At 37.0% G+C, this 12719-nt stretch overlaps 1 protein-coding gene across 11 annotated transcripts in view; it reads right to left on the reverse strand.

Annotated features, from left to right (window-relative positions):
* Positions 1-12719, reverse strand: part of APC (APC regulator of WNT signaling pathway) — a 128177-nt gene that overhangs the window by 12507 nt on the left and 102951 nt on the right. For 7 of the 11 annotated variants that reach the window (XM_072787822.1, XM_072787813.1, XM_072787757.1 and 4 more), the window contains 7 exons: positions 12433-12531; positions 9608-9986; positions 7789-7884; positions 6443-6496; positions 2708-2847; positions 2081-2158; positions 1678-1794 (listed from right to left, as the gene is read on the reverse strand). In XM_072787822.1, coding sequence (XP_072643923.1) covers positions 1678-1794; positions 2081-2158; positions 2708-2847; positions 6443-6496; positions 7789-7884; positions 9608-9986; positions 12433-12531 — 963 coding nt within the window. The remainder of the gene's footprint in view (positions 1-1677; positions 1795-2080; positions 2159-2707; positions 2848-6442; positions 6497-7788; positions 7885-9607; positions 9987-12432; positions 12532-12719) is intronic. The other 4 variants (XM_072787787.1, XM_072787766.1, XM_072787832.1 and 1 more) reach the window with 3 other exon arrangements.

Here is a 12719-nt window from a genome sequence, read left to right on the forward strand (position 1 = left end):
TGCAGGGGAGCCTGATGCGGGACTCGATCCTGGGGCCCCGGGGTCATGACCTGAGCCGAAGGCAGATGCTCAACCACTGAGCCACCCTGGCGTCTGGATAGTCCAATTTTAAAATAGCCAAATGGTATGCCATTGTGGACCTCCCCTAATTTGTTTATCCATTCACCTGTTGATGGGCACTGGAATTACTTCTAGTTTTTGGCTATCAAACAGTACTGTTGCAAACATCTGTGCTTAAGACTGTGTGGATACAAGTTTCTGTTTCTCTTAGTTAAATACTTAGGATTGGAATGGCTGGGTTGTGTGCTTAGTATATGCTGAACTTTAAAACACTGCCAAATGTTCTTCAAAGTGGCATACCATCTTACATTCCCACCAGCAGTGCATGAGAATTCCAGCTGTTTAATGTCCTTGACAACACTTGGGTAATCTTTTACATTTTAACCAATATAATTTGTATAATGGTATCTCACTGTAGTTTTAACTTGTATTTCCCTCATGGCTAATGGTGTTGAGTATCTTTTCAAGTATCTTGGGCCATTCATCTATCTTCTTTCCTGCAAGAAATACAAGTGTTCTGGGGTGGCTGAGTGGCTCAGTCGGTTAAACATCTGCCTTCAGCTCAGGCCACGATCTTGGAATCCTGAGATGGAGCCCCACATCGGGAGGCTGCTTCACCCTCTCCCTCTGCTGTTCCCCCCACTTGTGCTCTCTTGCTTGCGCACTGGCTCCTAAATAAGATCTTAAAAACAACAACAACAAAAAAGAAAGAAATACAAGTATTCTGCTGATTCAAGAGTGTTTTAAAGGTATTTTTATGTAGACCCTAAGTATATTTGAATATTATTACTACAACCAGTTTTTAGGTTGAATACTTTTTTCTAATGATTTTTCAGTTGATTTTCTTGGGTTTTCCTTGTATAAAATACTTTCACAAAAATACATAAACAAATGAAAACAAAAAATTCTTTGCCTTCTCTAAAAAGGAAATTTTGAACAAAAAAATGCAGGGTCTAGCAGGATTGGTTGGGTGAAAGGAAGCCCAAATTAGCTAAGAAGATCTGCTTAGTCCCTCCCAAATTCCAAGTTTAATTATTTCTTTTTAAGTTACCTTAGTTTCTGAAGTAGATATGCCACCTGATGATATTTCCTTTTGTCAACAAATTATTATTTGAAGAATTCTTTACCCCTGGGTATGATTACCTCTTGATAAGGTGACTATCAGAACTGAGGACTCTGGAGAGCATGGAGGTAACAATGATACCACATACACAATGATTCTCCACTTGGGGTGGTTTTTCCCCTTTGCCCCTCCGGGGCACCTTTGGTAATATGTGGACACATCTTTCATTGTCATGACTGAGAGGAAGTGTATTAGTATCTAGTGGGCAAAGGTCAAAGATGTGCTTAACATCCTATAAGGCACAGGTCAGTCCCTTTAAAACAAGCAATTATCTGGTCCAAGATACAAACAGTGTCAAACCTGAAAAGCCCTGACTTATCCTAGGCGCTTTGTACAATCTTTTCCATCTTAATACTTTATGAGTTTGGATTAAGTCTAAGAACTGGTGAGATAAGCAGGTCAGAAATTAGGGAATCTCAAAGGGTGGGAAAGGGTAGCAAAAAAGTAACCCAAAATGAAATCCAAATTAGAATGTTAAATGTTTTCAAAGGTACCTTTTTAACTTCCAAAGCACATTCCATCAATGCTTTCACACTTCCAACTTCACGCAATGTCTTTTTACTATTTACATCTGCTCGCCAAGACAAATTCCTCAAAACACTTGCAATAACCTGAAAATGAAATTAATTCTAGAATAATTTGAACATAAAATAACATACGGTTGCTTTGTTTTTAATGCTAGTGGTAAGAGTAGAAGTCTACTAATAAATTCCTCCTAAATGTTAATATAGTGCCAAAAGGAATTCATACAATGTAATTGTTTTCCTTTATTCTGGAGTTAAAGTAACCATAATTGAAACACGAGATACTGAATACTCAGCCACAGCTTGAATTAATCTAAGCCAAGGTATTAATCCACTAATATCCAGGAAAAACATCTGAAATTCTAACTGGTACCTGCTGTAAGTCCTCACTTTCAGATTTTAGTTGGGCCACAAGTGCTCTCATGCAGCCTTTCATAGAGCAGAGTGTAGCCTGTAAAATGAGAAATAGAACAGAGGGTCAATAACAAGGCAACCTGAAGCTGTGCTCTATTTTTGACTAATAAACTTCAAACCCAGTTTTAGTGGTCTCATTTTAATCAGCCTAATATTTTACCAATAAAGACCTAGAACCAGATTACAGAAAGGAAGTCCTTTGTGATCTGTTCTTCTCTTAGTAAACTGGAAAAGTAAAATGAGTAAGTGAAAAGAAATGATAGGCAAAGGGTTTTAAGGTCAAGTCTCTTATTTGGATGGAAGGGATATATGTATAACACATCTGTCAATAGGATTTTTAGATTTTTGCTCTCATTCCTGGGAATAGTATTTTAAAGCGATTATATCAATCCATTACTGTGTTCCATATTTTGCCTTTGTTTAGGCATAAAACTATCAGATGAGTAAAAATATGCAGTGGTGTTTGAAGTTCAGTTTTTTAAATCAGTGTTTAATCAGGAGTGGAAAAAGAAAATTAGTGAAAAGCAGTTTGTACAAAACTAACTCATACCAGAGATCCATAAGAAATGGATCTTATAAAACGTACCTTGTTGGCTACATCTCCAAAAGTCAAGTTTGTCAGAGCCATTCCAGCATATCGTCTTAATGTAATACTGTAGTGGTCATTAGTTAGCCCATACATTTCACAGTCCACTTGCAATAATTCTGCAATGGCCTGTAGTCCCCCTAATTTAAAAAGGGCAAGAGGAAAAAGACAATAATCTAAAATAAAACAAGTGATACCTAGTTTAAAAATTAGGAAAAAAATCTCAAAGGATGAGGATATATGGTTTAAAAACATCTTTAGAATTACAAGCTACAAAAAATGTTACAAAGAACTTCTGTGTAATACTCATAAAATACAACTGATATTTTCTGCCAGTCTTCTCCACCCTCCACACCCTTGCCTTACTGAGTGATGTGAGCATTATACTTTATTTACTACATGTATACTGTATCTTGTCATTGATGAAGAAGGCTATGTTCTAACACTAGGTCTTCCTGCACAAGGCAGAGAAAGGTAACTTATTTTTATTATTACAACTTTACAGATAGTCTCTAATGTTACACCTTAGAAATCCTGAAACTTCTAAATGAAAACTGTGCATGAAGCAAGCCTATTTTTTTTATGAAGAATTATCTGTTCAACATATTACTAAGTTCTATAAAACCACTTATTATTTACGTATTTTAAAAAATTTCTTACTTTTCTTTGATACTCACAAGTGTCAAATACCAACTACGCTAGAATTTAGTACTTTCTTTCCCCTGGATTCCCACCACTGGGTATGCTCAACAATTCCCACAGTGGTCAACACTAGGAAGGCAAAGAGGAAAAGGAAAAGGAAAGGGAAAGACAGAAAGGAAAGGGTAGTAACAAAACAGAACCAAGAAAACAAAGGTAAAGCAAAATGGTGAGTAAATGTATAAAATAAAAATGGACATGGAAGCTATTCAAAATAATATTTATCATCACTACTAATCATCATGGGACTGGGGAAATATTTTTGTCACAGAGAAGTGGCTTAGACAGAAAAAAGGAGGATGAACATAAACAGGTGATTTTTGGAAATTCTAAGTCTAAACAGCCAGGTTATTAATCTGGAAGAGGACCTGTACATTTAGTATTTTCATGAATTATCTAGAAGAGGAATCTGCAAGTTCACAAAACAAAGTTCTGACTTGGGTCAAGAATTCCAAGCCAGGAGAATTAACTGTAGGAAGATTGGTGTAAATCTTTAGGACTAGCAGCAATGACAGATAAGTTTGAATGTAGATAAGTGAAAAATAATTTGGTTAAGGAAAGCCCAAACTGTATTTAGGAAGATTTTCCTCCATCCACCCACGATGATGGAAAGATACATATCCAGTGAACACAATACAGTCACTATTTTTATGGATCTTATACATTAGAAAAAAGCAGACTCTTGAACAACTAATTTACATATAATGGACTGTGTAGAAGCACAGGGAAAGGTATCAGGTGGACTGAACCTAGATTGAGAGTACCTAGAAAAAGGCTGAGGAAAGAATGTTTAAGTTAAGAAAGACTTAAGGGATGAATGAGTATCTAAGATGAGTGGGGCAGGAATAATTAAAAAAAAAAAAAAACATTTTAGGCAGATGAAACAGTATGTGCAAGAGCCCGTGAGCCTAAAATACTATGAGAAGGTCTCACGGTGAGGCTACAAAATGGGTAGAGGCCATATCATGTAAGACTTTATATGTCACCCAAAGGATTTCAGCCAGAGGAAGGAATGATTAAATATACATCCTAAACAGATTCCTGTGGTTGCAGAATGGATACCTGTAAGTGCGAGCCAAGTTAAGACAAAGATGTGCAGAGTAGGGGAGAAAATAGTGGCCTGAACTGGGACTGAAAAGGAGAGCAATGATTTGAGATAAATCTAAGAAGGAAAATTAAAGTACTCAGTGCAGGGGATAAGGAGGATAGAGTTATGGGATGTCTTCTGAGATTCTGGCCTGAGGAACTGGGCTGACTGGCATATGCCATTTTCTGAGAAAAAGAAATCTGGAAGAGACAGAGATTTGGGGCTGAAGGATATAACAAATTCAGTTGGGGCAGCTGAGTTTAAAGATGTCTGAAAAATCACTAAAGTGAAGATATCAGACGAAGAATGTGATGATGTGTCTCAAACTCAGGAGAGGGAACATGGATTAAAATGTAAATCTGAAAAACACTGTAACTGAAGCCATAGATTGGAGGATATTGTTTAGGGAGAGATGAAGAAAACCTAGGACGGAGCTTTGAGGAATTCCCACCATTTAATACTTGAGTAAAAGAAAAGGAGCCAATGAAAGAACTGAGGGCTTTTGACTCAGGGAATTGAATTGAGAGTGACTGATGATCTAAAGACCGTGGCCCTACATAATGAATGATAGGGTCACCTAGATGTTGAGCATATCTATAAAGCAGGCTATTGATACCAAAGCAAAACATACTGCGCTTTGTGCCTATGTAAAATCCTGCCTTGTATGGCAATATCTGTGATACTTTCTTAAGGAAAGTGAAATGATCTAATAATAAAGAAGGTCTCAAGAAGGCACTAAATGAAGTTTTTTTTTTTTTAATGTAAAAACTAAAACACTTAGGATTTGAACCTGAAAACAAAGATTAAGGAAGGATATGGTATCAACAAAAGCATGGAGAAAAAAGAACATCTGATAAAATTTAGGATATCAGATAAAAGAGAGAGCTTTTTATGATTTCAGGCCAATACAAAGAAACATTTCTGTAAATTTTAAGGCAACCAATACAATTCATGTCAAAACTATAAATGGATTCACAAATATATGATGTGAATTCATGACTGACAATAAACAGGTTGCCCTTAGAAAACTAAGGCTGTTTCAAGGTAATATGCAGAGGTGATAAGCATAGCCTTTCACAGTTTGCTCAGTGTGTTTAAAAAAAAAAGTGGTCCAGATGGACCAGATATTACCCAATGTGTGATCTCATAACCTCAGAGCTAGTAGAGGACCAATGGTTTGAACAGAAACCATTCAACAGAACCCTTAAATTTAGATTTATATATATATAAAGGATAATAGAAAGATGACATTTAGTTTTAAAGAGTACATTGTTTTACTTTTCCTCGGGTTAGTCAGTCACCATTAGCATGAAATGCCTTACTCTAAAATAAACATTAGGGACCCAACATAAAATACTGGTGTTTCACGAAATTTCCTGATCCTAAGAATCACCTGGGCCACTAATTAAATGATTCCTAGGAGAATCGCCCCAAGCCTTCTTGCTACAGGGCCAGAGAACCCATGCAGTTTGACACATGTCTCTGGTGATTATCATCTAGTTTTGGAAATACTACTACAAATAGATCATGAGCTCTTTGAAAGCCAGGACCGTATCTTCACCATTTTCACACGTAGTGCCTAGCACAGTTTCTGGACAGAGCTGGGACTTCACCAATGTACACATCAAAGATAGTATACTCTAAAACCTGTCATACTAATAGTGCAAACCTAAATGACCTTGATGAGTTGTAGAATCTTCCTGTGTGTACAAATGACAGTCCCAGCTCACTGGGCTTAGGAATTTCCTTTCATCTATTTGGGACTTCATTCCTCCTTATCCCTTACTGTCAGATACCTTGTGCTTCCTTACTCCATCTCCCTACAAGCCACAAACCTTGATTTTTCTTTTGCTTTGTGCAGAGTCAGAGGCTAGGAATGAGAAGAAGGTAATCCCCTGTGGCTCTGTCCCCAACAGTCACACCCCCAGAGGCCCCATCCTGCTCCTCACCTGAAAGCCCCTGCCCTAGCTCCTGTGATGAAATGCCCCGGGTAGCCTTCCTACCTGAAGAAGGAAGAGGAACAAATACTGAGTCTAGGTTTTACTTTGAAATTCAGATGATTAATGTGTCAGTCCTAGTCTACAGTTCATTGGAACACAGGGACATTTACAGAAAAACCATTGCAGTAGTTTAAAATTGGATTATTTTTCTTGTTCATTCATGATTTTTATCCCTTTCCCATTATTAACTAGCATAAAAAAAATACTCAACCATAACATTTTCACAAACGCCGAAACTGTTATTGAGGAGGTGAGAATTCATAAGATCACACTCAGGAGTCTGGGGGTGGGGGAAGGAAAGAGAATCAGATGGGCCAACCACAAGGGGCTGTGGAAAGAAAAGCATGGCTGGAGGGCAGGCCTGAGATCACAAAGTACGTAGCCCCCAAAGTGATGACTCTGAAGGAGACAACACTCATTTTTGGCCCTGCAGGTTCTCTGTATTTAAGAGTCTCATGACTTTGTGACTTTTAAGATAAATGATGAATGATAATGATGAGGGTGGTAGGAATAAAAGTGGGGGCTGGGATGTAACGTAAAATAAACAGCACAAAAAGCAAGGGCACAGCTACACTAAGATGGGAACTCAGTGTACGGTTCTTGCTTGTGGCACAACTAGAGAGATCCAGTTCACATGAGATGGCTCAGCATGATGCAATTATAAATACCACATGTGCAAAATGAACCTAGAAATCAAAGAAAAACCGTTACATGACAAATGGGGTGCACAAAAATGCAGGTTATAAAAGGTTTAGAGTGTATGATAACACATACATAAAAGAGTAATCCTTCCAAAATCAGTGGAATTTTTCTAACTGAAATTAGGGCATAATGCTTTTCATTAACCACTTTCAAAGATATCATGCTGTTTATCACGAAAATCTACAGTAAAGTACTGATAACCATGAAGGTAAATGAGAATCTTTATTATAATTTCTCCTGGTGTCCATCAGAAGTGGCTGAGTTCAAGAACAATCACCAGCTCCGTATTTCAAAATATAAATTACCCTCCCCGTCAACTATCACATAGGGTCTACTGTGGCAACAGGGGCAAGGACCGGCCCATTTTGTAGTTTTTCTAATTGCTGGCTAAGGTTTTGAAAAGCCAAGTTAGTTTATACAGGGCAGCGGTTTCTATCATTAAGAACCTTTTCTCCTCTGGAAACCAGAGTATAATCATTTGCTGCAAGGAGGAAGCAGGTGGTAAATAGAAATTAGTGGCCTCATATCCAGTTCAACAATGATGAAAAATCTTCAGTACTCTTCTATGGCATTAAGAAGCATTTTTGTCTTACCAAGTTCATTCATTGCATGTCTATGCTCTTCATCAAATGAAAGTTTCATTAGAACACACACAGCAGGACAGATCTGATGTTCAACAGGAGCTGGCACTGAAAAATAGAATGGACATAAACCATAATGCTTTATTTTCTCATAAGCAATGTTTGTTATACTTAAAAAAAGCAGGGCTCACTAATATATCTCTAATGTGAGTAGTTTAGTAGATCAACAAGTATTTGCTGAGTAGATGAATAAATACTACCAACATGAAAAAGAAAATATGAATAAAGGGTTTTTCTTGGTTCTGGAAAAATGTTTACTATTTATTTGCCTTTAACTCTGTTAGAATAAATCCTTTGCAGGTTTATGCCATAACTCAAATAGTAATTTAAAATAATGTTGAAAATATAAAAGACTAAAAATACTTTGGTATAAAGCTGTTTTGTTATAGTTTCTATTTAAACTGTTGTCATTGAGTGAGGGTTAAAAGCACCTATTTGTGTACAAATGTAGCAAAGACATCTGGCACAAACCTAGTTGAGAAAGCTTACCATGTAGATTAGGTAGGAAACAAAAACCTAAAGAGGTGTCCAAGAAAATGTACCTCCACATTTAATACCATGCACACAGTTTCAAAGCTCATTATTTGAAATAAAAATTTAAAAAGTCTATTTTTCAGAAGTAGTATTAATTTATTTTAACTATTTTGAGAATAGTTATTAAGATCACAAAATACAAGTTATAACGTAATTGTGGATACCCACAGAAAAAAAATCCAGAAAAGAAAAACAATATTTTCGCAGTTAAGTATCTTAGTTTTCCTTCTCCCAAGGACAGATATAAAGGACTATTTCTGCTATTTTCTTATTCTTGAAAATTTGTTAATTTTAAAGAAATTCACCTTTATACCTAAGCTAAAAAAAAAACCTGCTAAAGCTTCATGGGTGTTCTCATCACTACCTCTCCTCCTCTCCCTGAATCAGCAGTGATACAATCGTCCCCTGTCCTCTGCGCGCGTGTGTTCTTACCAGGTCAAAGGAAGGTCTTACCTTATATACTTACTGCTTTTGGCTCTTGCTACAGGAATGAGGTAAGTTATGTCCCCAAGGGTCCCAATTCCCAACGTCCCTGCTCCTGATGGAGAGGGGTTAGTAGCCCAGGGTTTCTCCCTCAGCAAAGAGCTGAGCGAGTGATCACTCCCAGCAACTAGGACCCATCATCGCCTGAAGCAGGATGGTGCAGTGAGAAGAGCACAAGCTTGAGAGTCAGGAGATCTGGCCTCTGGTCCTGGCTCCACCACACACTAGCTGTGAGGCTACAGGCAAGTCTTTTAGCCTTTCTGAGCCTCAGTTTCTTCATCTGTAAAATGAATATGATAATACCTTCCCTTCCTACTTGAGGAGGCTGTTGTGAGGCTCAAATAACAGAACAAATATAACACAGCTCTGTATCCACTGAGCAGTGTTGTGCAAATGTAGATTATGGCTTAGCACTAACAGTGGAAGGAACCAAAGTATTTTCTTGAGCTTAATCTATAAAATAGAAGGGATGGAAACATAATTGCTCAAAGTTTTTTCTAGATCTACTGCACTATGACTGTAAATCTCTCTTGATTTCCTGTTCTTTTTTGCTTGCATAGGACTGCATGTAACATTTTCCTTTATTACAGTTTTTCTAGAAAAATACAGACTTAAGTTTTAAGCTATGTCAGCAATGCAGGTAGCTACTATACGTTTCCCACTCCTACTCATAAAGACAACATACAGGCTAAAAAAAGTTTCCATTTAGAAAGCTCTTACATTTACTTTGTAACATGCACTATAGTGAACATACTTGGATTTTTGTCCTGGTCCATGCCTTGTTCATGGGCTTCCTGCCACTCCCAACAGGTTTCACAGTAAGCTCGTATCTGTTCCAAAAGATGAAGGACTCGGATTTCACGCCTGCCTCTCTTGTCATCAGGCTGTGAGTGAATGATGTTGTGAAGTGCTGCACTGGCCCTGGCCCGAGCCTCTTTACTGCCCCGGGAATTTCCCAACAACACAGAGTCTTTGTCATTGCCATGTAAAAGCTGGATGAGGAGAGGAAGACATCCAGACTGTCGCATGGATATACAGCTGTCTTGGGAGCTAGACATAGCTAGCAAAGTTCGCGACATATCATCCTTATCATGAGTACCAAGCATTGACAACAATGAATACACCATTTCCACCTGTGGGCCAAATGAGTTTAGAAACAAAATTATGACTTTAATATCCAAATGCTAACACCAATGAAGTGATGAATGGGATATTTATTGTAACTCACTAAAAAGAAAAACAAAACCCCTTTCTAGGATGAAGTAATGAGCATGATTTCGAAATCCATCATCACCAATTTGTTTATATGAGTAAACAGAAGTAGCAGTGGCATACAGTGTTGAAAGAGAAAGTAGTTCTCACATACTTAAATGTTTGTCTGGATCAGCTGATTATAGGGAGTGACAACTGATATACATACAACACAGACACAAACTTTGGAATGTGGTTTATTTAAATATTTTACACAATTTAAAATTTTATTTTACTTCTTTTAATTTACGACTATAATCAATAAATAGAAAACACTTTTCAACAATTATTATTTACTAAGCACTAGTTCTGGACAATCACTAACCCTTACCAGATTATAGTATTGTTAAAAGTACGTGATTTCTCCCTTATACATATAAAAATATTTTGTCATAAAAAGAATGCCATGATCATATAGGGAGGACAGAGGCCAGGATTCTTAGTAAAAAAAAAAAAAATAATAATAATAATAATTTAAAGCATCCTGTAAGCATCAATTACTCTCTGACCATAAATTCTAAGGGTTTACTCAGAAGCAGATTAGAAACTGGAAACAGTTGTCCTCGACTGTGATTATTAGCCTTATTTCAAAGCCAGAGCTATTACCTAAAAGCAGAGGCTATTATATACAAGGAGCGTATCATCTCTATAAATCAGTAGCAATTTAGGCCCTCCCAGGACACCTCTGGAAATGTTTTGGAGACATTTTTGGTGGTCACAACTATGAGAGGAAGTGCTATGGACACCTACTAGGTAAAGACCTGGGTTACTGCTAAACTTAACACTAAACAAAGAACTATCCAGCCAAAAATGCTGAGGCTGAGAAACTCTAAATAAACATGCACTACTCTTAGATATTAATGTTTTAGGAAGACAGTACAGAACTGTGGACAAATTGGGTTTTCAAAATTCTGGCTCCACCATTCAGGAATAAACTGCGTGACACTACCATGTTACTTGATTTCTTTGAGTCCCAATTTTCTCAATTGCAAAATGGACAAATTTACCTGACAAGGTTTTCTCTGTGAAGGTTAAATGAAATAATACAGGAATGGGATAGTAGCTGGCATTCAAAAATGCAGTACAGTTTAATATTATCATTCATAAATCACTTCAAGAGGCAAAGGTATCCTCGCTATTCCAGCCCCAGTATTCCTGCGACAGTACTGGTGAATATTAGATTTTCTTTAGAGTAAGAACCATACGCTGATGTTAGACAGACCTGGGACTGAGGTCTAATTTAAATACGCAACAGCTGCCTGAACTTTTTTTGTTTCAGTTCTCTCATTTAAAAAAGAGGCACAACAATACCTCACAGTGTTTTTGAGAAGACCAGAGAAAGTGTACATACAACTTCTAGCACAGTTATTGGCCTACCAGAGGATGCTATGGTGAGTTATTCGCAGCTATTCTGAGGTATTAAAAGGATTAATACCACTGATTAAATTCATTTTCTAAATCAACATTACTTATTTTGGTAATGGTTTTCATAAGAGCCATTATACTGTTAAAGAAAGAGTAAGTGGGCTATGCTATGAGAACAGTTAATGGGATTATTTATATTTAACAGAAAATATCCTATTTAGTAATATTAGAATTTCATCTTTGTCAATATAATATTAAAGACTCTGGTTTTAAAACTATAATAAAATAACTATTTTCTTTTTAAACACACCATTCTCAAGGCCTAAAATATTTGCTAATATCTGAGAGACCAAGAAAACTCACTTATCAGCAATGGGTAATATTCCATTTTGGTAATTTCTCCACCTACTTAAATAAATTTATTAAACACTCATTATGTGCAGGCTCTGTGCTAGATGCCAAAGAAGATTTTTATTTTTTTTTAAAGGCCCTATTCCCCAAGAGAATTTCATGCAAATTGCAGTGATTCAAAGGGGGTAGACAGACCACATGGGGAGGTAAGAGGACACTGGGAATCAGAAAGAAGAGTTCTGAGGGCTGACGCGGACGCTGACAGCCATTTGTGGTGGCGAAGAAAGTGGAGGTGTGAGCCACTGTAAGAGGCAGGAAGTCACAGGGGATGCTTGGGGACCAGTAAAGAAGCCAGGGTGGCTGAAGCTTAGGATATGTGCAGAGAAGTGAATAGTAAGGCTCAGAAGGAAAAAAAAAACTAGGTAAATTGGCTCTTTTTATAATCCTCATTTTTCCTTTGTGCTCTTTTGTATAAAAAGATGCTTCTTTAAGAATTAGAGACTGTGGTGATGGAACCAGAATTATCCTCTAGTTGAATTTAAAAGATGAGTGAAGAATGTTTTAGCAAAGTATTCATAGTATTAGTGACTAGAGGTTATAATCTTCTGTTACCTTGGTGCCCAGATGACTTGTCAACCTTCGAGGAGCAGAGTGTGTGCTACTAGAACTCAAAACGCTTGCTGTTTCATGATCCATTCGTGCAGTTGAACCCTAGAGATTAAGCAAATTATGGATAGTATAATTTAGATTATAGATAAATAGAGCTAATTTCACGTTAAGGGTGCACAAATGAACTGTCTTTAGGATAAATAGCTAATTACATCATTAAAAGTCATGGGCATTTTAACTGCTCAAAATGAGTATTTTTACTTGTGAACCTAAGTAGATTAAAAAAAAAA

Source organism: Canis lupus, chromosome 2 (genome assembly GCF_048164855.1).
Source record: "Canis lupus baileyi chromosome 2, mCanLup2.hap1, whole genome shotgun sequence".
In the NCBI taxonomy this organism is placed as follows: domain Eukaryota; kingdom Metazoa; phylum Chordata; class Mammalia; order Carnivora; family Canidae; genus Canis; species Canis lupus.